At 41.2% G+C, this 26,719-nt stretch overlaps 1 protein-coding gene across 7 annotated transcripts in view; it reads right to left on the minus strand.

Moving 5' to 3' along the window:
• Positions 1-35: 35 nt before the first annotated feature.
• The window catches only part of LOC130360673 (programmed cell death protein 1-like), a 42,701-nt gene continuing 16,017 nt past the window's right edge, over positions 36-26,719 (minus strand). The window contains exons 1-7 of one of the 7 annotated variants that reach the window (XM_056563221.1): positions 21,641-21,756; positions 21,409-21,499; positions 16,159-16,691; positions 11,950-12,279; positions 7,555-7,722; positions 1,183-1,217; positions 36-225 (exon numbers count right to left, since the gene is read on the minus strand). In XM_056563221.1, coding sequence (XP_056419196.1) covers positions 46-225; positions 1,183-1,217; positions 7,555-7,722; positions 11,950-12,279; positions 16,159-16,231 — 786 coding nt within the window. In that variant the 5' untranslated portion in view covers positions 16,232-16,691; positions 21,409-21,499; positions 21,641-21,756 and the 3' untranslated portion in view covers positions 36-45. Of the gene's footprint in view, positions 226-1,182; positions 1,218-7,181; positions 7,331-7,554; positions 7,723-11,949; positions 12,280-16,158; positions 16,692-21,408; positions 21,500-21,640; positions 21,757-26,719 lie in introns of those variants that run through there. The other 6 variants (XM_056563222.1, XR_008890755.1, XM_056563223.1 and 3 more) reach the window with 6 other exon arrangements.

Consider the following 26,719-nt stretch of genomic DNA (forward strand, 5'->3'; position numbering starts at 1 on the left):
AGTATACATTCAAAATTGGATTTTTATCAGTCAATTTTTTCCAAGTCATAGTGATTTTCCCCTTTTCTCTCCCAATGATGGGGTCTGTTGTGGAAACATGATTGTTGCATATTCCACTTGGTCCAGTTGACTCAGGTCTTGTGACTTTCTGTAGGGCTGACTGGCTCCAAATTCTAAGATCCCATAGTCTACAGTGTAAACTGAGTGATCCTGCGGGAGTTTTCCCTATTATTACAACAAGAAAGGTTTATTTAACAGAATGGAGGTTACAAGTGGGCTACAAAGTGTGCAAGTACATTCCCCCAATAAATATCTTATTCTTGTAGTAAAGTTTTTTTTTTACCAACTCTTATCACCTGTTTGCAGGTCCTTACTGCTAAAACACCCAGTGATCATAAAAACTGTGGTCCCATGCTTCCCTTGCTGAATGAAGTGGTGGTCAGACATGCTGCCCTTTTCAACTCTGTTCCTGACAAAAATAGTAGAGCACTGTACTCGGTTAGCTTCATCAGGTCCAGCATACGTCTTACCACCACTCGATTCAACATGGCCGACAAGGAATCCCTGTTCTTGGGATCAGAAGAAGTCCCAGTGGTCAGACACCCCACTCATTGAACTTTCATCATCTATTCTATGGTTAGGTGATAAGTGTTGTTGTTGTCAGACATGGCGGGAGATCAGGGCTGATGAGTACTTCTTTCTTTTTTTTCATACCAGCCTAAGCCAACAGACAAGAATATTGTGGGGCAATCTAAAATCAAATGTATCTTTGTTATTAGGTGGAATTTTTAAGATGAAATTTTTTTGCACAATATGCACAGGATAGTTTAGGTTCTAAAAATCAAGTGCAAATAATCTTTCTTTATTTTACCTTGATTTATCTGGGAAATCATTTAAGACAATCATGAAATGTGCAATGCCAAAAAACAGTTTTTAAAAATATACTATTTAGGTATTCATGGTGTACCTGTGCAGCTTTTTCAGACTGTCATCAGGTGTTATATTTTATCTTTTTTTACAAGGTTTCAGCGGGAAATATTTATTCCCATTAAGGGTACATTCACACATACAGGATATGAAGCATATTTTTGATGCATATTTTGTGCAGCTGATTTTGTTACCTATTAACGTACCCTAAAACACAAAATAAAATACGATATGAGAAATATGGATACTACTCACCAGGTGCTGTTGCTGAGGCTCTGGAATATTATTTCCTAAAATGTAAAAAAAAATAAAAAAAAAATAAAAAAAACAAGAAGAAAACAAAAAGATCAAATAATATTTTACATAAATATCTGACAAGTGCATTATTTGTTGGCATGTGCAGCCTCGGTTTGCCCTCCCACACTCCAAAATATACCCTGTTGGGGAAAGTGAGTGATGATGACAAGCTTTGTAAAGTGCTGCGGAATGTGTTGACAGTATATAAATAAAACCATTATAATTTAAAACAAACATATTATGATTATAACATTTATGATAATGAAATTAATTAAAAACATAAATAAATAAATATGTCAAATACAGAAATGTGGCCTTTTCTAAAAGTACAACATCTAAGAAAATATCTTGTTGTATCAAAGGACTACCCTTTCATTAGAAATATTAGCTATGCAATACCTTTATTAGTAAGAACTTTATGCATTTATAAGTTCTCTGCAATTATTGATATGATCTATCAGGTCAAGACCCTTTTAGACAGGCCAATGTGTGCACTAAACAATCAAGGATCTAGTAGATCATTGTTTGTTTAAAAAGTCTGTTCCACAGCTCGGACATAGCGCAGACAGGGCCATCCAACTGATTGCACAAATGATAATGTTCTGGGCACTTGTTGCTTGTGTATGTAGACAGTGCATCAATAACCCTCTTTCCACCAGCACAATGCCAGCCTGTTCAGTTAAGTGCACTTTCACCAGCACTATATCATGGGATAGCATAGATGAGTATGTAGAGATGTCCTCTGATTGGTCAAAGAAGTAAAGGATATGAAATCTTTGTGTATGTACTAGTGAAAAAGAGCCCAACTCTGGTACCAGCCCCTGAAATGCTTAGAATGAAAAATAGCTGAGCCCCATGGAGGGGACTCTTTGGGGTTTAAGGGGGTACTCCAGCCCTATCTTCGCTCGGTGAGGCTGATGACAAGTGGGTGCTGCAGGGTAGATTGCAGGGGTCCCCAGTGACGGGACCCCCGCGATCAGACATCTTATTCCCTCTCCTGTGGATAGGGGATAAGGTGTCTAGTGCCAGAGTACCCCTTTAACCCCTTAAGGACCTAGCCATTTTACACCTTAGGACCCGGCCATTTTTCGCACATCTGACCACTGTCACTTTAAACATTAATAACTCTGGAATGCTTTTAGTTATCATTCTGATTCCGAGACAGTTTTTTCATGAGATATTCTACTTTAACTTGGTGGTAAAAATTTTTGGTAACTTGCATCCTTTCTTGGTGAAAAATCCCCAAATTTGATGAAAAATTTGAAAACTTTGCATTTTTCTAACTTTGAAGCTCTCTGCTGTAATGAAAATGGATATTCCAAATATTATTTTTTTTATTCACATATACAATATGTCTACTTTATATTTGCATCATAAAATTAATGGGATTTTACTTTTGGAAGACACCAGAGGGCTTCAAAGTTCAGCAGCAATTTTCCAATTTTTCACAAAATTTCCAAAATCACACTTTTTCAGGGACCAGTTCAGGTTTGAAGTGGATTTGAAGGGTCTTCATCTTAGAAATACCCCACAAATTACCCCATTATAAAAACTGCACCCCCCAAAGTATTCAAAATGACATTCAGTCAGCATTTTAACCCTTTAGGTGTTTCACAGGAATAGCAGCAAAGTGAAGGAGAAAATTCCCAATCTTCATTTTTTACACTCACATGTTCTTGTAGACTCAATTTTTGAATTTTTACAAGGGGTAAAAGGAGAAAATGTATACTTATATTTGTAGCCCAATTGCTCTCGAGTAAGGACATACCTCATATGTCTATGTAAAGTGTTTGGCGGGCACAGTAGAGGGCTCAGAAGCGAAGGAGCGACAAGGGGATTTTGGAGCGTACGTTTTTCTGAAATGGTTTTTGGGGGGCATGTTGCATTTAGGAAGCCCCTATGGTGCCAGAACAGGAAAAAAAAAAACACATGGCATACCATTTTGGAAACTATACCCCTTGAGGAACGTAACAAGGAATAAAGGGAGCCTTAGTACCTCACAGGTGTTTCACGACTTTTGCATATGTAAAAAAATTTTCCCCCCAAATTTCACATTTTTGCAAGGGTTAATAGCAGAAAATACCCCCCAAAATTTGTAACCCCATCTCTTCTGAGTATGGAGGTACCCCATAAATTGACCTGAACTGCACTTTGGGCGAACTACAATGCTCAGAAGAGAAGGAGTCATATTTGGCTTTTTGAGAGCAAATTTTGCTCGGGGGCATGTCGCATTTAGGAAGCCCCTATGGTGCCAGGACAGCAAAAAATACCCACATGCCATACCATTTTGGAAACTAGACCCCTTGAGGAACATAACAAGGAATAAAGTGAGCCTTAATACCCCACAGGGGTTTCACGACTTTTGCATACGTAAAAAAAAATAAAAAATTTCACTAAAATGTGTGTTTCCCCCCCCAAATTTCACATTTTTGCAAGGGTTAATAGCAGAAAATACCCCCCAAAATTTGTAACCCCATCTCTTCTGAGTATGGAGGTACCCCATAAGTTGACCTGAAGCGCACTACGGACGAACTACAATGCTCAGAAGAGAAGGAGTCATATTTGGCTTTTTGAGAGCAAATTTTGCTCGGGGGGCATGTCGCATTTAGGAAGCCCCTATGGTTCTGTACATAGAGTTGTAGTATATAGGGTCCCAATACAGCAATGCATGTCGCTTTACGGCGACGTGCATTGCTGTAAAGGGCCCGACCGTGGCTGAAGATCCACTCACCTGTCGCCGCCGCCGCCATCTTCCTCGCCGGGATCCGGGTCTTCAGGGACGAGGTAAGTACCGGGGTCGGGCCCCAGCACTCCCCCGTCCCCCGCCACGTCCTCCAGTCTTCCTCCCGTCCTCTCCGGACTTCCAGGGGCCGGGCAGGACGGGAGGAAGTAACCGCCCCACCCCCCTGCGATTGGTCGGTTAGTTAACCGACGGATCGCAGGGGATCGGAGGAGGTGGCAGGCTTGCCACCTCGCTCCTATACTTCAGCATGGTCCTGGCTGTCTGTGACAGCCGGGATCATGCAAAATTACCGGGCGGTCGGGTCCCAGAGACCCGATCAGCCCGGTATCGCCGCAGATCGCAGGGGCGATTTCCCTTGCGATTTGGCCCTACATGGCCCCCCTCGGCGTATGCCCTGGATCCCTGCTGAAGGATTTCAGCAGGGATCCGCTTCCGATCTCCGCCGGGTGAGCGGCGGAGACCAGGAAAAGACCATGACGTCTATGTCCTTAAGACCCAGGGTGTGATGACGTATGCATACGTCATGGGTCCTTAAGAGGTTAATAACAGTAATGAGAGCACTAAAATTACCTTGTCACCACAGTAAAGGGTTAATATAACAAAAACGTGCATGTTTTTTTAAATCTTTAGAAATGACAGATACACTTTGACCATAGACATAAGAATAGATTTTTTTCTTGCTTTTAACCACATTTGGTAAGTTGCTCTCAGACTTATAGTGCTTGTTAACAATAATTTTTCCCCTACTTACACAAATTTCTTATTGTTACATTTGGTTATATCTGATTAATTAGTTAAAATAAAAATAGTTAAAATAAAAATATTGGAAAAAAATATTGGGTTTGATAAACCAAAACTGGCTTTGTTGTCCAAGGCAACCAATCAGAGCTCAACTTTCATTTGTTTCCAAAGATTAGATTTAATAAGTCTCCAGAAAATCTGACTAATAATATACAGAGAAATCCACCATAAAATTGGCTCTGAAACATGCTAAAATTGGTGTGAAATTTAAAGCAGATTTTAAACCGTAGAAAACAACATTAAAAAATCCATCCACTGGTCTTCGCCCTGAGCTCCCATAGCAACTTTTCTCTGGTATCCATTGTACTTGCCATTTATATATTGTCAAATGTGACCACTGCAGATGTAAAAATCCTCACCACAGGTCAATTTATGCATGAAAAATTAGATTACATTTGTATATTGTGTAGACATTGTTAAAACCTCCCCTACTTTGCAGCTTCACGTTTTCCTCAGTGGATTTTCCACCACATATCTTGACGGAAAATCTACAGTACATTCATTTTGTGGAAAAATTAAAGCTGCACTGTGATATGTTGATATTTTTGATAGAATTTATTTTTTCTAATATTTTTTCACTTCCTCATCCTCTATGACACATAACATTTTGATGTTTCCATCTTTGGAGCCATATGTAGGCCGTTTTCTGAAAGAACAGGTTGTCAGGTTGTACTTTTTATTGTCACCCATTATTGTACCATATACTGTATTATTGCAAAAAAAGAAATATGCAATGGCACAATTTTGTTGGGGAATTTTTTTCTCAGTTTACTGTATGGCAAAACTGACATGCTAACTTTATTCTATGAGTAAGTATGATTGCGATCATATCATAATTGTACACTTTTATATGTATTTAGGAAAAAAAAAAGATGAGTGCACTCACCGGATTCGTCCAACCTTCTGCTTGTTTTATTTAAAAAAGTATAAATAACAGCTTACAAAGACCAGTGTATCTTCCTGTGCACAGAGTAGAGTTCGCAGAGATGTTTCACCTGGGACCCCAGGTGAGACGTCCCTGCGAACTCTGCTCTGCACTGTGCGCACGGGGAGATACACTGGTCTTTGTAAGCTGTTGTTTGCACTTTTATAAATAAAGCAAGCAGAAGGTTGGCCGAATCCGGTGAGTGCACTCGTCTTTTGTTTTTCCTAAGTACATGTTAATCTTTATCTGAAAAGAGTAGAACCACGGGTCCCGGAACCCCGAGCAGTAAGTGTAGAGTCTCTATAGCTCTACATCAAAACATATCAGACGTGGGAAGTGTCGCGTGCAGCTGTTTCTAGTTTGTGCATAGTATACTTTTGTATGCTACTTGAAAAAATAACATTAAATTCTTTTTGTCTACAGAACTGTCAGAGACCTTCTTTTTGCGTTGTGAACTGTACTTTTTATAGACACCATCTTGGTGTTGATATAACTTTTTGATTGCTTTATATTCCATTTCTGGTATTTGATTTTCATTTATGACATTCACAGTGTGGCATCAATAACATTCGATTTGAATAGTACGGACAATATAAATGTGGTTATGCTAAATACGTATTTTTTTCAGTTTGGATGTTTTTATTTGAATAATGGGTAAAGGGGATTGATCTGAATTTTCATTATTAGGATTTTAATTTTTTTTAACTTCAGTATATACATTTTTTACTCGACTTATATAAGAAATTGGTTATATAGACCAATGCATACATATGGCATTGATCTAATTAATCAGAGATCTACTAGTACAGCCTGAGTGTACCAGTCGATCTGTCGCAGCAGCCACGGACGCCTAGAAAATGCCTTGGGTTTCCATGAGTTTTGTTTTGCTCCCCATGATTGCATTGCAGAGCAGTCAGTCCGGAACCTGATAGACCAATCAGGTGCAACATAACTGTCTGTATAACTGTCATGGGTAAGAAAAGAGGTTAAATAAAAATGGCCTATTTTTGGTAAAGATTACTTTCTTGATAACTTAATAAAAATAAAAGCTATGTAGCTCACTTTAAAACAAACAAACAAAAACTCTATTATAAATCTGGCTATACTCTTTCAATAACGGTCAGATCTTTGTTCAGCTCCCCTGACCTCCCCATACACATGAATGTTTGGCACATTTAAACATTCATGTTTCCTATATGGGGGTAGGATAAGCAGAAGCCAGACAGCTCTGGCGATGGTTTATCTCTCCCAAAGCAATAGGGTTCGACAGTAAAAATTTTAAACATCAGCTGTCACTAGAGAGTCGGGAGGCCACCATACACTTCAGGCACTGACTTAATTTTAAATTTTTCTTGTACAGTGTGCCGAATCCCCCACTAAGCAATACAGTCAACGATAACCTTCTGGAAGCCTGCAGCCACCACTAGGGAAGCCTATGACCTTGTACCTTGATTTACATCTCAAGCTGAATAATAAATCTGTCCTTACTTAGATCAAAGGGGCAAGTATTCTCCTTAGGGACGAGCACCGCTTCCGGTGTTTCTGAGTTTCTTAGACTTTGCAACCAGAGCCAGAACTGGAGCATGCTACCTGAGAAGGTGGTGTGATGAGCTGCTTTGCATATTCCTTACTTAGATCTAAAGCCAAATGTTATAAAGTGAATTATGGCTGTGTAGGGAAGCAGGAGATTTGGAGTTCTCTATTAGCTCTGTAAAGATATACTATGAAGTTAACGGAGAATATTGGACGTAAAAACAACAACTCAGCACTCAACAAATCACCTGGGAATTATGTCACTTCACAAGCCACTCATATCAACTTTATATTTTATTAAATGGATAGAAGATATTCTAATACTTACTTTGTTTGTACCAAATAAAAATCTTGGCTGAACCAATTGCTAGAAACAAGAGAAGCACCAGAATGACAGAGGTAGATATGATAAACATGTTTAGTGGTTGTAGGCTACTCTCAGTAGGTCTGCTGTTATTATTATCATTGGGTACTGCAATTGGGATGCTTTTAGAACCTGTAGGAAGAATACATATACTTATATCACAATTTGATAAGAAATAAATCTATGTTACTATACAAAAATAGTCAAAATTCAGTTATCAGAATCCATTGTAGGGATTGTCTTAGACATTGAGAGCATCAGGAAAAGGCTTAGTGGAGCCAACAGCTAATAAACCAACAAGTAAGTCAGACCCTTTCAGAGTGAATATTGAAAAAATACTGGGAAACGTCGTAAAAACAACACTTCATTAGAATACACTAAATATTAGTTCAGTTTTGACCCTATTTTTTTTTTTTTTTTATAAAAACGCTTTGACGAAATGCATTAAATAGCAATATCCTGTATATACAATAACTTTGATAGCTGAGATGTTATCGGCTTGTACATAAAAGTTTTTACAAATATACGTAACCAAAATGAAATAAATCTGACCCTTCTAAAATATCAAACAGACAAGTCAATAAGCTATGGAACCACCATTGATATTAAGAACAATAGCATCATATGGGGACATTTATCAATACCTTTGCAGAAGAAAAGTGGTGCAGTTATCCATAGCCACCAGATAGATTTTTTTCCTTTGAAAAATGCCTATGAAAAAAATGAAGCAATCTGATTGGTTGCAATGGCAATTGCACCACGTTTCCTCTACACAGGTTTTAATAAATCTCCCCCATAATCTCTACCCCCGGAGAGGTATCTGCAATTGCAAAAGTCCTCACAGTTGAGTTACCGAAACCTCTGAGAGGCAGTAAGGTTGCTTGAATGTGCATTACAAAAATACATGCAAGTGAATGTAGTGAATCCCTAAACCCTTTCGTTTTTTCCTCATCACCTTCTAAAAAGTATAATCCTTTAAATTTTCCACCTACAGACCCATATGAGGGCTTGTTTTTTGTGCCAACAATTGTACTTTTTAATACAATCAATCAATACACCACAAAATCTACAAAAAAATCTGAAAAAATATATTTGTGGGGTAAAATTGAAAAAAAAATAAAACGCCATTTTGTAAATTTTGGGGGCTTCCGTTTCTACGCAGTGCACTTTTAAGTAAAAATGACACCTTATCTTTATTCTGTAGGTAGATACAATTAATGTTATATAGGTTTGATTTTGTTTAACTTAACTTTTTGAACCAAATTTAGTATGTTTAACAACTTAACGACACAGGACATAAATGTACGTCCTGGTGCAGTGGCACTTAACGCCCAGGATGTACATTTATGTCCATCATGCTCGCGTCATGCTCCACAGATCCCAGGGACCTGGCGGTCATGGACCCGATGGAAATGGGGGACATAAGTGATCGCACTTATGTCTGCCATTAACCCATCAGATGTCAGGATCAATAAAGATCACAGCATCTGTGGCAGTGCTGTCAGAAGAATGGATGATCGGATCACCCGCAGCGCTGCCGTGGGGATCCGATCATCCATAATGGTGGACAAAGATCCCCTCACCTGCCTCCGTCCGTCTCAAGGGGTCTTCTGCTCTGGTCTGAGATCAAGCAGACCAGAGCAGAAGGTTGCCGATAACACTGATCAGTGCTATGCCCTATGCATAGCACTGAACAGTACTAGTAATCAAGTGATTGCTATAAATAGTCTCTATGTCGCAAAACAGTGAAGTAGAAAAAGACGGCAGCTCACCATGGAATTGCGTTGAATTCCATGGTGAGCTGCCGTCTTTTTCTACTTCACTGTTTTGCGACATATGGACACTTGAACTTTGTACAGTCTGTGCACCACCAGTTTCTCAAGCGCCAGCAGGTGACTGTGCCTTTACGACTACGTTGGGCAGAGGAAGATTAAGGTGAGGGGTGTATGCGGGAAGGAAGCAGTGCCAGCTGACATTTCTACATTGTATACTATAAATAGTCTCCTATGGGGACTAGTGTTGGGCATGAATATTTGCATTTCGTAACTTTATCGCGAATATCGCAAATTCGCGAATTCACAAATATTGCGAATATATTCTGTATATATTTGAAATTACGAATATTCACTTTTTTCCCGCATATGCACATATTCGCATATGTGAATATTTGCATATTCCTTCTTTTCACTTGTGGGACAATTAGAATGATGCAAATACACTTGTCAGAGGTTATCATCAACATCCCTAGCAACCAATACTAAAGTTGCCCACCCCCTCACTGTTTTCTTTGTCGAATACGCAAATATGCAAATATTCACTTATGCAAATATGCGAATATTCGCATATACGAATATAACGAATATGCAAAATTTGCGAATATAGGACAAATATTCATCTATATATTCGCAAAATATTGCGAATTAGAATATGGGCAATGCCGCTCATCACTAATGGGGACATAAAAAGTGTTTAAAAAAAAAGTCCCAAATTGCTGCTATTTTGTCACATAATATTAAAAAAAAATTATAAAAAATGTATTAAAATTTTTAGATATGCAAATGTGGTATCAATAAAAAGTACAGATCACGGCGCAAAAAATGAGCCCTCATATTGCTGCTTATACAGAAAAATGAAAAAATTATAGGTAGTCAAAATAGAGGGCTTTTAAACGTACTAATTTGTTTAAAAAGTTTGAGATTTTTTTTTAAAGTGGTACAATAATAGAACAGTATGTAATCATGGGTATCATTTTAATCGTATTGACCTACAGAATAAAGAACACATGTTTTACTATAAATTGCAATTTGCAAAATTGCTGTTTTCTTTTCAATTCCCCCACACAAATAGTATTTTTTTGGCTGCGCCATACATTTTATGGTAAAATGAGTGGTCATTACAAAGGTCACGCAAGAAAAAAGTGATCAAGCAAGAAAAAAGCCCTCGTACTCATCTGTGGATAAAAATATAAAAGAGTTATGATTTTTAGAAGGCGAGGAGAAAAAAAATGAAAATGCTAAAAATGTTATTGGCCTTAATGGACTGAGTCCTTAAGGGGTTAAAAATGTCCTCTTCTGACCTCTATAACTTTGTTATTTTTCTGTATACGGGAATGTGTGAGGGCTCATTTTTAGCGCCATGATCTGTAGTTTTAATTAGTACCGTTTTGATGGGACTTCTTGATCGCTTTTTATACATTTTTTTAGGGTATACAAAGTGACCAAAAATACACAACTTTGGACTTTTTTTTACAGCATTTTATAGTCCCTAAAAAGGACTATTACATGCAATCCTTGGATTGCATACACTGTTCAGTGCTATGCCAAAGCATAGCATAGATCAGTGTTATCGGTGCTCGATTGCTCCAGGGTGCTGAGGCCTCCTGGAGCATCCTAGCAAGGATCGGGCAGTGAGTAGGCCAGTAAGGGCCGTCTCCCCCATCCTCTAAGCTGATCAGGACACCATGGTTTTTGCTGAGCTGCCAGGACTGCTTTTTGTTTTTTTCTAGACACCGCAATCAACTTTGATAGTGGCATCTAAGGGGTTAATACCACCAGGATCGATGATGTCCGATATTAGCCACGGGTCCTGGCGGCCATCAGGACCACCCCGCTATGAAGTGGGGAGCAGGGCAAGGGTGTACAGGTATGCCGTTCGTCCTTAAGGTGTTAAAGGTGTTTTATCATGACAAACTTAATATTTTGTTAGGCTGGATGGAAATCAATGTCTACCTCTAAATAACAATGCAGACCTGACCTTATTTCCTTGTCTCTACCTTCCTTTCATCCACTCCTCTTTTCATAAAAAAAAATGTGTCTGGTGGGTGAAGATTCTGCCTACAGGAGGTATCCCATGGCAACATGCAAAAATGATGATGGCTGTCATTGTTACTTATCAGGCAGGGCCTAATAAATATACAACCATGGCAGGCCTGGGGGTTCCAATGGGGGTGGCGGTGAGAGCACCTTCCCTCTATATAACCACTTAGATTCTGCAGTGACTATTCACCACAGCATCTACAGGGTTAAAAGACTAAGGCTTGAGTTATCTCCAATCCAGGCTGTGGCTGTATATTCACAGAACTGTACACACTACAAAGAACAGTTGCCATGTGTGCTTATATTGTTCTTATTGTTTGGCACAATTATGTATTAAGACAGGTCAAGACAAGAAGGAAAATATATGTAGTAGGGGCTTTAATGGAAAGGGAAAGGGAAAAATAGAGTAAGGGAATGGACAGGATCCTTGATAGAGTTTCCAGGTACAAGATACAACTATCAAACGAATAAAACATTTTTGACAGTTCAAAAACACCAAACAAAAAATATAAGACAAGTAAACTTTTGTAAATGAGATACTTACTGTTCACAAAGAGCTCTGACGTGTTACTGACAATTATCTGCTCATTCCCAGATAAGTTCAGGTGACTGCAATAATATTTTCCACTGTCATTAAATGTAACATTGGATATGTGCAATACAGCTTCACGCCGATCCCAGTTTATAGTGATAAGCAGTTTATTGGTTTGACTCTTTAGGTCTGCAATTTTTGTAGATGTGTCCCCTGTTTTATACCAATTAAAGTCATCTGGATTGTAGTTCAGAGCTGAAATGTTGCAAGTGAATGTCGCATTAGCTCCAGTTTGTACACTGAGCCTTGGGGGAGAATGGACAAACAAATTTTTTGCACCTGCTGAAACCAAAGACATAAAATTATTTGTAAATTTAATATAAGAAAGGCAAAGGTTTATAGCACAAATTGTATTATCAGAAATAAAGACCAAAATACACAAAACCTTTACAGTAACAAAATTAGGTAATATCACAACCATCCACACTTTGATCTATATCTAACACATTTTGTATATGATCTATGATAAATCATCTCCTTCTGCTCATTGAGGACTCAGTATGCGGCAGTATAGTTTGCATTTATAAATGGATCAGGATTGGTTTAAAGAATTGTTTCGGAAAGACATTATGAATATTTCTTAACAATCTCTAAAACAGTTTCCATAACACCGTGATGTGTAGAAAAAGCAATATGTGTATTTAACCTATATCCCCACAATGCTGATCCAGAGTAAAGTAAAAACCTCATGAGACAGAACTCTCAACTCAAGGGGAAAATGACTCCTGGCTCCAAAGCTGGAAATCATTAAAAAAAACACCTGTATCTCCGTAATCTATTACATATAACGTGAAATATATTTAACATTTTTTGCTTTTTTAAAATTATTTAAATTCTTATTCATCATAACAACATACACTGGCAGAGAATTCCATAGTATCAGCGCTGTAAAAGCTTTGTAAAGAAAATTGATCTGTACTGATAGAAACCCACTTTATTCCAGGCAACCTTCAAAATCTATACCATTTATTTTCCTTTTTTCAGTTTTTAATTTTTTGTTGTTGTCTTTTATATTTTTCAGTAATGAAAGGCAAGCCAAATATTCTTTATAATTCTTTGTTTTCATAAGACATAATTGCACTATTACGTGGTATTGTGTACTATTAAACTTTTTGCCTAGAAAATAACCCATGTTTCATGCTCACATTATTATTACTACTGAAAGCTCCTTAGTTGATGGTAATTTCCAGCACGTAATATATTGTAAATATCCAAAATAGTATAAGAAAGGTTAAGTAACAATATATTTAGTTTTGACCTTTTGTCAATGGTATCCACACATTTATACATATTTCTTCAAACGTAAAAGAAGATTTTTGTGTCCAATTTTCCATCTTTGTTTTTTCCTTGTAATTTTCCTCAAATCAGGCTTTTTATGTGCATGCAAGCATCTTACAAACACTAGAGGGCCAGAATTCTGAACCCCCCCCCCCCCCTTTTTTTTATGTTTACTCCCCTTAAACTGGTTAAACATTATAACGGAACCGCATAAGTGCAAATTATTGCAATGGCCGGATGTACACAGAACATATTACCATTGTTAATAATGAACTAAATAACTATATAAGTAACTGAAGCCAGTCTCTAAAGACGACCTAATGCCTAAAATGACAGAGAAACATCATCAAAAAGAGAAAAAAAAGACCACAAAAATTTAACTTTCAAAAGTTATGTTTTAGTGTTTTTTCTTAAGGTTCAACTTAAGGTTCAACTGTTTCTATCTGTCTGGTCTACAGGCCAGAATTAACTGAATTAATAAATGCAAATTACAACAATTCCTTATTTTCATAAGTTCTGCCTATGCGTTCTCTTCTCATCTGTGTGATGGCATAAAACACTATAACTAGCTGTAATTGTGATCCATGATACATCCTGGCAGGAAAAACAGCATATCATGTAACAATATTGGAAACAATACGTCAAGCATCTTGTTATTGGCCACTACAGGTGTCTAAAGCAATGGTACAAAAATGTATGGATATACTATTCTAGGTTACTGTGTATTACTACGCTGGTCCCTTTATACAAATGGCTACAGCATTTCCCAGAAGCAACAGGAAACGCATAGCAGGATGCTAAAAAGTGTCATCTTCCATTCATAACTGAGCATCACAAATAAAATTAGGCTTTTGTGAAGCTTTAGCAAGATAATAGATTTTATATATGTGCATTGTAAATATATTATTTATATATATATATATATATATACCAGGTCCATCTATCAACAGCTACATAAGCATGTTTCTAGATTCTAAATGATTTCTTGTTTTATTCTGAGATTAATGTTTTAAATACATATTTCTATTTTGTTTATATACTTATATTTTGTTCTTATAATGCTTATATACAAGGTTTTAAGTGAAAAAGATCGTTTATTTACACAGTGATGGTAAAAGTGTTAATTAATTATAAACATATTTATTGTTATTTTATGTGTATTCATAAGGGTACACACATTAGTCTGTGTATGTAAAGCTGCCAAACTAGATCTGTATATCTGGTATGGTGGAAATGTAACTGTATCCATCATATCTCTTAATTCTATAGCTTTCCACGTGCCTTTGAACACAAATAGGTAACATAGGTACTTGACATGGTATAGAATAAAATAAAATGCTAATATATACTACAATATGTAAGGTATAGTGTAAAATGATGATGTAAAATATAAGTTGTGGTAAGAAATAAGGTATATTAATTGTTGTAAGCCATAGTATAATATGGCATGGTATTGTTCTTTACAATATGGTATATTATGTCAAGTGTCAAGGCGGACAATCTGCCATAACATAATAACCTGGTAATAACATTGTGTATCTCATGACAATGACGCCTGTCAGTAACCATCTGCGCTCCTCTGAGAAGGGAAATCATGAATGGCTAGAGGATTCTATGAAAGCATTTATAACACAGCAAATCTTGTGGGGTATTCCCAGTGTTCAGTGATCAATACCTACCAAAGGTGGCCCAAAGAAGGACACAGGTTAAAGTGCAACGGTCATGAACTTGGGGCTATATAACCTACACACAGCCTTTTTACTGTGTGCAGATTGTGTCTACAGTAGTGTTTTTACCTTAGTTCTCTCTGCATTTATCACCCAAAAAAACATTTTTGATAGCAGCCGCACACATTCGGATAGGCATGGCGCAAGGTTCGCTATGCCCCACCGACGGCATGCAAATCCCCTATACATCAGCGCTGGGACTGCTGTGTGATTGACACACAGGTCCCAGCACATGCGCATCTTAGCTTATCCCCATACATGCCGCAGCGTGTTATCCTGACAAGCGCTTGCTCCCGGCATCTGCCTCCTCCGTGCGCCTGCGCAGTGCTAGAGGCAGAGAGCGTGCTGAGGAGACAGGCAGCAGGAGCGAGCGCTTGCCAGGATAACACGCTGCGGCGCACATGGGGGATAAGCTAAGATGCGCATGCGCTAGGACCTGTTTGTCAATCACACATCGGTCCCAGCGCTGACATACAAGGGATAGGTGTGTCAAATATAGCCCCAAGTTCATGACAGTTGCACTTTAACAAAGCATAAGTTAACTTGTCTAATAAGATCCCACAATAGAGCTACTGTAGGAATGGCTATGATAGCAAGGGTGCTGGGTGTAGGGTTGCATAGCTGCTGACCAGTCAGATTGATAATGCTAACTCATGTCCACTGCCAAAATCACCTATAATTGGCCCTTGAGCATAATATTGCATTGTATAAAACCATGAAGTATATGTGCAAATGTTTTAAGTACAAGTTGTGCTTATGAAAATATATGTATTTACAAGCAAAGTACTTTATTACTAACATCTTCAATCAATCATAATAATATAGTTTGTTAACTACCGTAAGTTTTAAATATAGCATCAATGCACATAACAGTGACTCATAAATTGTATACTTTTCTATTTAAAGTCACTTATCTCATCACAGATTTGGGTCAGAGATGTCAGTATTCTCATATGAGAACATCTAAACAATTGCAGGTTTTTTAAAGTAAATTTGAATCATGACCTTCTGATATTATAAATGTTTTTTCATAAAAGTAGTTAAGACCTGTGGATACATAGCTCTATAAATATAGATATATGCAGATACTTATAGATATATAGAGGTGCATTTCTGTGTAATCAGTAAAATACAAAGTATAAAGTTACAGTCTTACCAGGGGTGGCATATCGTAGATCAATGCTGACACAGATACCAAGCATGATAAGACTCAAACGCACCATTCTCATGGAAGAGAGCGGGGGTGTCTTGATTCTCTTTTTCTTGGTTACTTGAACTTAAAACTGAAGTGGCACCTGTATAGAGCTTATTGAGAGTGTCGGCAAAAAATAAAAAAAGTCCATTCCAATAATGATGGTTAACTGTTGTAGAAGTAGAACTTGTGATGTGCAGAATAGGTGGTCTCTTTGTGGCTTGTGGTTGACCTTGACTCATGCGCTGTGATTGTATTCACTTTTCCCTGACACAGAAGAAATATGGACTTCAGACTGTTCCTTAAAAAAAAGTGTCCACAAACAAAAAATGGTTTACAAGTAAAGGTCCCAACTTTCTTTCAGGTCTTCAACTCTTACAGCACTGATCTGAGCTCTGGGTCCTTGAACAATTTTTGGTTATTTGTGCGGTGTTATGCCATTTTTTTTCTTCTGGGTTAAGATGTTCATTCATGGATACTGGCCTTGTCTGCTAAAACTATGCAAAGAAAAGAAAAGCACGAGATACCATCAGAATGTCTGCATGTCACCTGCTTTTATAATGCTCTTGCTCACCGAGGGAGGAGTATTCTACTTGTGTCTGCTTTTATACAATTGTCTGGAGGCGGGGAAAAGAAGAAACATTGTATCATACTCTGACTAATCTACACCAGAAAATAGTTAGAACACTGCTATAGAAGCACTTTGACTTTTGGAAATGTTTGTCAGGCTGATGTTGAGGGATTTCATTTTCAATTAAAATTTAGCATAATGACTGTATAATAAATGTTTTGAAACATCCTAATATACTTCAATTCTTCACCATTGTCAAGATCACTGTCAGCTGTCAGCAAATGAAAACATTCTTATTCATGTTCATAGGGTTAAAAATCATCTGTACAGACTTTACAGCATTTATAGCTTGCTGTGATTTATCCGCATAAGTAAAACTTTCAGCTTTGTGGGTGTAAACATTCTCATTCACAAGCTAGCAAAAATCTTGTCAATTGTGAGAAACTGAATAATTCATATATATATATATATATATATATATATATATATATATATATATATATAAATATATTAGGCTATGTTCACACACATCCTAATATGAGCTCGTTTTGGTCACTATTTTTTTACCAAGACCAGGAGTGAAACCAACAAGGTATAAGATGGCTATAATCCCTCAGTATAAAGCTATATTTACTCAATATATGGATGCTCACACAGTATAAGGATATGTTTACAGAGTGTAAAAAAAAAGCTCCAAAGAACCTCCAAAAGAAGCTGTGAAAAAAAACTGGTTCCCAGCTCCAATTGACTTCACTGGTCGATGTTCTGAAATAGTGCAGAAAATGTTGTTTTCTGTGCCCATTTACTTTAAGGAGGATTGGCAAAATCAGCATAAAAAAAAAAGTGACAGTGTATAAGCAGCTGACATGTAATGAAGAGAATATACATATGGATGTATCAAGAAAAGGTTGGTGGGGCATGTGCCCCAAGTGCTGATTTCCAAGAAGGTTCCGGCAAGCTACTTTGAGATATTTTTGCCCAGACAAAAAGAACTCCTAGAAATAACTCTGGCTTAGAAAAGCTATATTCAGGGGCTCACCTATTAAGGATAAGACTGGTAGTAGGACAAGCTTTCTTTGTGTCTAATGCAAGGGTTTCATAATTTATCCAACGACTCTCAGTCCTGGACATAACACACAATAGCTTTAAGATGGACAATCGCTGTTTAACCTCCCTCTTTCCCACCAATCTCTAGTGCTATATTTATTAGAAATCCTTACCTATTTTTCTCCATTACATCTCCATGCATGGCCGGTATTTGTCAGCGCATTGCAGGAAACGCATGGTTGCTGGAAAGACGTGTGACGTCCCCTGACGTCACGCGGAGGTGCCGCACAGCACAGGAGGACATCACCCTTCTGTGCGCTACCGAACGGGACTCCGGGAATGGGACTCTGGTAGCGGTAATGTAAAAAAAAAAAAAAAGTAAAAACTAAGTGTATGGGAGGGAGGGAAGAATAACTGAAACCAGTTGCTTCCTATAACCATCAATAAGCTTCTTACACCTCTCAGCCGGAATGTTGGACCACTCTTCCTGTGCAAAATGCTCCAGGTGTCTCTTATTGGAAGGGCGCCTAACAGCAATTTTAAGATCTCTCCACAGGTGTTCAATGGGATTTAGATCTGGGCTCATTGCTGGCCACTTCAGAACTCTCCAGCCCTTTGTTGCCATCCATTTCTGGGTGCTTTATGACGTATGTTTGGGGTCATTGTCCTGCTGGAAGATGCAAGATTTTGGACACAAACCCAGCTTTCTGTCACTGGACTGTATTGTGTGACCCAAAATCTGTTGGTAATCCTCAGATTTCATGATGCCTTGCACACATTCAAGGCACCCAGTGCTAGAGGCAGCAAAACAACCCCAAAACATCATTGAACCTCCACTATATTTTACTGTAGGTACTGTGTTCTTTTCTATGTATGCCTCTTTCTGTTGTTGGTAAACAGTAGGATGATGTGCTTTACCACCAAAAAGCTCTACCTTGGTCTCATCTGTCCACAAGACGTTTTCCCAGAAGGATTTTGGCTTACTCAAGTTCATTTTGGCAAAATGTCTTGCTTTTTTATGTCTCTGTGTCAGCAGTGGGGTCCTCCTTGGTCTCCTGCCATAGCGTTACATTTCATTTAAATGTCGACGGATAGTTTGCGCTGACAGAGATAATCCCTGAGCCTGCAGGACAGCTTGAATATCTTTGGAACTTGCTTGTGGCTGCTTATCCACCATCCGGACTATCCTTTCCATGCCCAGGGAGATTAGCTACAGTGCCATGGGTTGCAAACTTCTTGATAATGTTGCGCACTGTGGACAAAGGCAAATCTAGATCTCTGGAGACAGACTTGTAACCTTGAGATTGTTGATTTTTTTCCACAATTTTGGTTCTCAAGTCCTCAGACAGTTCTCTTCTCTTTATGTTGTCCATGCTTAGTGTGGCACACACAGACACACAATGCAAAGACTAAGTGAACTTCTCTCCTTTTTATCTGCTTTCAGGTGTGATTTTTATATTGCCCACACCTGTTACTTGCCCCAGGTGAGTTTAAAGGAGTATTACATGCTTGAAACAATCTTATTTATCCACAATTTTGAAGGGTGCCAATAATTTTGTACAGCCCATTTTTGGAGTTTGGTGTGACATTGGGCCTCATTTACTAAGAGTTTCGGGTTTTTACTAGTAGGAAAAGTTGTTTCAGACTTGCTGGATCCCTCTCTATTTACTATTGGGAAAAGTCAGGAACATTTTCTGACACGCTTTTTCTAGATCGATATTTCCAGCCATTTACCCACAGGATTTTCTGTGAATTCAATAGTAAATTGGTCGGGTTGTGAAACCACGCCCCTTTTCGGACCAACCACGCCCCTTTGTGACAGACCATGCCCCATTTTTGGCTTTTACAGTGCAATGTCGGGTTTGTTGGATTTTTCAGACGCACACTGTCGCAAACTGGTGCAGACATGTCTCAGACACTCTGCGCCAAAATAACTAGACAAAAACTGGTCGGTTTCAGCTTAGTAAATGAGGCCCATTATGTTCAATTTCCCTTTTTTCCTCCCTTTTTTGGTTTAGTTCCAATACACTCCATTTCTGTGAGAAATACTTCATTTCAGTGCCAACATTTACGCCCATGACGATACACATATATTAGCCCAAGGGGATTGGAGAGGGGATGGGTGGGGGGAGATAAATAACGGCACAAGGGCATTAAGATGGAGGGTGAGAGAGGTATAATGGCAAAAGGGGATCAAGGGAGGGGGCACATATGGCACAGGGGGATTAAGATGGAGGGGGAGTTATTGATTATCCCCCCTCCTCCATCTTTATCCCCTTGTGCCATCATTCCCCCTCCCTTCGATCCCCTTTTGCCATTATCTCTACCCACTCTATCTTAATGCCCTTGTGCTATTATTCCCCCCTCCCTCTAATCCCTTTTTGCCATTATCACTACCCCCTCTATCTTTATCCCCTTGTGCCATAATTACTCCCTCCCTCTGATCCCCTTATGCAATTATTCCCCCCTCCCTCTGATTCCCTTTTGCCATATGGGATAATAATGGCACAAGGGGATCAGAGGGAGGTGCTAATAATAGCACAAGGGGATTAAGATGGAGGGTGAATAATGGCAAAAGGGGATCAGAGGGAGGTGCTAATAATAGCACAAGGGGATTAAGATGGAGGGGGAATAATGGCAAAAGGGGATTAGAGGGAGGTGCTAATAATAGCACAAGGGGATTAAGATGGAGGGGAGAATAATGTCACAAGGGGATTAAGTATCGCATTAATATAAAAGTAAGCACGCGCCTTTTGTCCGCGGGTACCTCTCGCGTGTAAGTTCTGCGTCAGGGGTACCCGCAGACATACTTTCAGCCTTTGGGGGTACAGTCACCAAAAAGGTTGAGAACCACTGCATTAAGCTATATCATAATATTTAAATCCTAAAGGAGAAATCTGGCAGAAGGTAAATTAAAGTTTATAATTTTTATTCCAGAAGCCCCGCGCATATAGGAGAAATAAAATTTTTCTGTGGAATTCCCCTTTAATACATATTTAGACACGTCAGTAGGCCAAAGCAGACCCACAGCCTAGTCTGACCAATTCAACCTAATATGTTAAAAGTATTAAACAACGCATTACAATGTGCACATAAATATCTCAATCTATCATATGTTTTTCTTTTTTCAATAGTTTAATTTTACTGTGGATTGAAATGAATAGACAGTGTATCGAAAATCTTTACCTTTCATGAAAACATAGGAAACAGAATAAGAGATGATTCATTAATTTTCCATCCTATTTTGTAAAATCCAGTTACAAACCTATTTTTTGAGTAGGAAGGCTTATTTGAAGTTTCTGTCCTATATACGGTATACTAATATCAAATTTAATAAGACAAACACCTTCACAGTAAGTTTAATATAATGATGTACTTATTTTAAAACACATGACAGCTATGCTAATAGTAAGGTTAAAAAAAGATGCAGATAAGAGGCTTTATACCTACGGACACTTTGTGAACATATCTAGTGGAATTAAGAAACTGCTGACTCATTACTTCCAACAAAAAGAATGCAACTCAACCTCCTACACTGAAAGCTTATAGTTTTCAATAGGAATTGAGAATTGTGTGTATGTTTTATTGAGTCATACCTGATCAGCCAACAGATCCTATTCACTTCTAGTCATAACAAATACCAAATTTAGCATCTTCATAATATATTGTCATTACCTGCTGTAGTAACTATGGTAAAAAAAAAAAAAAAAAGCTTGTCAACAATGGCTTGTGTAAAAGATATTTAACACTTACACTTTAGCAAAACATATATATATATATGTATATATAAAAATAAACCTGTACTTAGCTCCAGCGCTCTTGCGGTACCTCTGGGGATGGACATCACTGCAGCCAGCTATTCGTGGAGCAGCAGTATGACACATTGGGCCCAGGCATCACACTGCAACTCAGGAAAAGGATTGCATGGAGAACTGGAGCAGGACACTTATGCCTTACAGTGGTGTACCAAGGGGGGGGCGGGGGGTGCGGGCCGCCCCGGGTACCACTCTCAAGGGGGGTGCCAGGGACGGACTGACCCGCCGCCGCCGCCGCTGCTGAGGTCCGGGACACTCGTCCCAGATCCCCAGCAGACAGCGGTGCCTTCTCCTGTATGCGCGATACACGCACATACAGGAGAAGGTGTCTCCTCTGTGTGAGCCGCATCTGCAGCTTACACAGAGGAGACGTGACCTCCGCCCCCACGCAGTACAGACGCCGGTGACGTCACTCATCCGGCGCCTGTACGGTGGAGGGGAGAAGACGCGGCCCTGCAGCTGTGGAGATCGCTGCGCGGGAAATCCGGTGAGCATCCTTTTTTTTTTTTTTTGCTCTGCATTTACCTATAGGGGAGAGGGAGGGGGGTGCTCTGAATTTACCTATAGGGGAGAGGGGGGGGGTGCTCTGCATTTACCTATAGGGAAGGGGGGAGAGGGGGGGTGCTCTGCATTTACCTATAGGGAAGGGGGGGAGAGGGAGGGGGGGTGCTCTGAATTTACCTATAGGGGAGAGGGGGGGGTGCTCTGCATTTACCTATAGGGAAGGGGGGGAGAGGGGAGGTGCTCTGCATTTACCTATAGGGAAGGGGGGAGAGGGGGGGTGCTCTGCATTTACCTATAGGGAAGGGGGGGGAGAGGGGGGGTGCTCTGCATTTACCTATAGGGGAGAGGGGGGTGTTCTGCATTTACCTATAGGGAAGGGGGGGGAGGGCGGTGCTCTGCATTTACCTACAGGGAAGGGGGGAGAGGGGGGGGTGCTCTGCATTTACCTATAGGGAAGGGGGGGGAGAGGGGGGGTGCTCTGCATTTACCTATAGGGGAGAGGGGGGTGCTCTGCATTTACCTATAGGGGAGAGGGGGGTGCTCTGCATTTACTTATAGGGAAGGGGGGGAGAGGGGGGGTGCTCTGCATTTACCTATAGGGAAGGGGGGAGAGGGGGGGTGCTCTGCATTTACCTATAGGGGAGAGGGGGGGTGCTCTGCATTTACCTATAGGGAAGGGGGGGTGCTCTGCATTTACCTATAGGGAAGGGGGTGCTCTGCACTTACCTAGAGAGGAGAGGGAGGGGGTGCTCTGCATTTACCTATAGGGAAGGGGGAGGGGGGGTGCTCTGCATATACCTATAGGGAAGGGGGGGTGCTCTGCATATGCCTAGGGCTGGGCGGTATGACCATATATGTGTATCACTGTATTTTTTTTTAACTAACGGCGGTTCCACGGTATATAACGGTATTCCCCCCCCCCAAATCATGCGACCCGCCAGCGCTGTACTGACCCCCCCCCCCCCCCGCCCCTATCATGTGACCCGCGCGCGGTGTTGGGCTTCCCCCCCCCCCCAAAATCATGTGACCCGCCAGCACTGTTCTGCTCCCCCCAATTAATGATCAGACCAGCGGGGCACTACTCACATATGTCAAGCACTGCCCTCCTCCTCTTTGTTGGGGGCTGCCGGCAATGGAACTCACTGTACGCCAGTGGTCACCAACCTGCGGACCTCCAGTTGTTGCAAAACTACAACTCCCAGCATGCCCGGACAGCCGTTGGCTGGGAGTTGTAGTTTTGCAACAGCTGGAGGTCCGCAGGTTTGAGACCACTGCTGTACGCTGTATACCTATGCCCGGGCTGCAAAAGATACAGAAAATAAACTTAACTCACCCACGTCGGCCGCACGCTGGGGACGGGAACGCCGGACAGCCGTCAGCCTATCACCGGCAAGAGCGATGCCCCGCCCCTGCCAGTGATAGGCTGAGCCCACTGTCATGTAAGAAGCCGGCTTCATACATGACAGTGGGCTCAGCCTATCACTGGCCAGGGCGGGGCATCGCTCTGGCCGGTGATAGGCTGACGGCTGTCCGGCGTTCCCGTCCCCAGCGTGCGGCCGACGTGGGTGAGTTAAGTTTATTTTCTGTATCTTTTGCAGCCCGGGCATAGGTATACAGCGTACAGCAGTGGTCTCAAACCTGCGGACCTCCAGCTGTTGCAAAACTACAACTCCCAGCATGCCCGGACAGCCGTTGGCCACTAGCATACAGAGAGTTCCATCGCCAGCTGTCCGGGCATGCTGGGAGTTGTAGTTTTGCAGCATCTGGAGGTCTGCAGGTTGGAGACCACTGGCGTACAGTATAGAGTTCCAACACCCGGTGGCCCCCAACAAAGAGGAGGAGGGCAGTGCTTGACATATGTGAGTAGTACCCCGCTGGGCTGATCATTAATTGGGGGGGAGCAGAACAGTGCTGGCGGGTAACATAGGATTAGTTCCCCGATGTGGGGACAGCGCTGTGCTAGGCTGATAATACATTCCCGATGGGGGAGGGGCCCAACCGGTATTGCGGTATGGGGGAAAATTCATATCGTGCAGCCAAAAAAATTTGGTATTCGGTATGAACCGATATACCTATGGGAAAGAGGGGGGGTGTAGCTCTGCATATACCTATGGGTAAGAGGGGGTGGGGGGTTTAGCTCTGCATAGACCTATGGGAAAGGGGGGGTGTAACTCTGCATATACCTATGGGAAAGAGGGGGGGGTGTAGCGTAGCTCTGCATATACCTATGGGAAAGAGAGGGGGGGTGTAACTCTGCATATACCTATGGGAAAGAGGGGGGTGTAACTCTGCATATACGTATGGTAAAGAGGGGGTTACCGGGCTACCTACCTACCTGCCTTTTTACTGTGCAGGACACCAAGGAGGGCATTATTACAGTTTGTGGGCACTGAATATATGCAGAGTCTGACATGTTTTTCCTGCAGATGTTAAGAGATCCACATGGCGGTCTTATCCGGACGGAGAAGAAAAGGAAAGAGGACGCCGCTGATCAGAAAAGACGTAATTGTGAGTCCCAAAATGTAACTGTAATCACTTATATGGTATATACATCCTGTGTACAGCTGATATCTACCGCCATATGGTCCTGTATATAATCACTTATATGGTATATACATCCTGTGTACAGCTGATATCTACCGCCATATGGTCCTGTATATAATCACTTATATGGTATATACATCCTGCATACAGCTGATATCTACCGCCATATGGTCCTGTATATAATCACTTATATTGTATACAGATTCTTTATAGTATAGTGGTCTGTATATAGTGGTTTTATTCAGTACAGTATGGCGGTATTATCCAGTTATTGTGTGGTGGTATATATTTACTCCTTGTATACCAGTATTATTGGTCATGGAAATTTACCTACGTTAAAGTGTTTCTTACATATATACATTTTAGTTTATTGTGTGTGGGATTTGGGTGGAATAGGAGCGTGGCAGAAGATTGACGAGCTGCAGAGCCTAGCAGGGGCCCTTGCCTTTTTTTTGGTCCGGGGGCCCCCGAGTGTTGTCAGTCTATGAGCCGACTGGAGTGAACCGCAGCCTCCGGTCGGCTTTGTTTTCGGCCATATGCGGTTTCCCGACCGCAGGCAAAAACGTGGTTGACCACGTTTTTGCCTGCGGTCGGGAAACTGCATACGGCCGAAAAAGCAGCCGACCGGAGGCTGCAGTTCACTCCGGTCGGCTCATAGACATACATTAAATACGGTTTAAGTGCGGGCGCCGCGATTAAGCCCCGCCCTCTCCTCCCAGCCGTATACGGGAGCCGTATTTAACAAAACGTGGTGTGAACCCAGCCTAACTGGGCTAAACATGCACTGTGATGTGGGGAATGGAAGAATCCTAGTGGTGCGTCTCAATAATACAGTCCATCAAATAGTATCCATAGAAGAAAAAGTAGGAATCGCACTCACCCAGGTAGATCTTCATGCAACTTCTTTATTCACATAAGTGTCTTGTGCATACAAAGACCTGGTGCATACAACGGCATCCCCAAAGTGCAGCGTGCAGAGCAGCAAACAGCAGGGACATCTCACCTGGACGATGGCTGCCGTTTCATGCCTATTGGCACTTCCTCAGCCCCTGGTGATCACCAGGCCCCTGAGGAAGCACTGATAGGTGTGAAACGGCTCTTAGACCCACCTTTATATTTTCTCCTGATTGGCCTGGGAGCTGTATGCAAACAATAATTGGCTAACCTGTGATCATGTGATCTCGTTGCTAGTTGCAAAGTATTCTGAGCTACCCTGACATCATCCTAGTGTTCCTACTTCCTCACCTATGCTGAAAAGGCACTAAAACTCCATGTGTTCCTTATTCCTTCACCTATTGCAGTGATGGTGAACCTGTGGCACGCCGAGCCCCCTCTGTGGGCACGCGGCCACAGTGGCATACCAAGGGGGGGGGCGGGGGGGGCCTGCCCCGGGTGCCACTCACAAGGGGGGTGCCATGACGGAGTCACCCCCCCATCCAGGGCCGGACTGGCCATTGGGCACACCGGGCATTTGCCTGGTGGGCCGGGCCGTCTTCCTGCCCTGTACACTAACACTAGCTGGCTCACCTGTAATTGCTCAGCCCCAAAATAAGAGCCAGCACAGCTACACATGTCCTCACTTCACACTCCCAGAATTCAAGGGCTGGCGTCACTACGTCCTGATGCAGGCCCCAGGTATTCTGAGAGTGTGACGTGACCAAGCGTCATTATGCAGCGGGCGGCCGACGAGTGTAGCTGTGCAGGGGGGTTAATCTGGGGGTACTACCTGCCTACTGGGGGGGGGTCTAATCTGGGGGTACTACCTGACTACTGGAGGGGTCTAATCTGGGGGTACTACCTGCCTACTGGGGGGGGGGTAATCTGGGGGTACTACCTGTCTACTGGGGAGGGTCTAATTCTGATTTAATTGCTGTGCTGGCACTTGGCGTTGGCGTGCATTACAGTTTGGGCACTCGGGCTCAAAAAGGTTCGCCATCACTGACCTATTGCATCATCACCAGGCTCATGCGAAGCAAACCTGAAAAAGTTCTAATGTTCGCCAAACCTCACATTAGCCAAAGTTCTCACCGAGACCGGGTTCTAC

The sequence above is a fragment of the Hyla sarda genome, chromosome 3, assembly GCF_029499605.1.
Source record: "Hyla sarda isolate aHylSar1 chromosome 3, aHylSar1.hap1, whole genome shotgun sequence".
In the NCBI taxonomy this organism is placed as follows: domain Eukaryota; kingdom Metazoa; phylum Chordata; class Amphibia; order Anura; family Hylidae; genus Hyla; species Hyla sarda.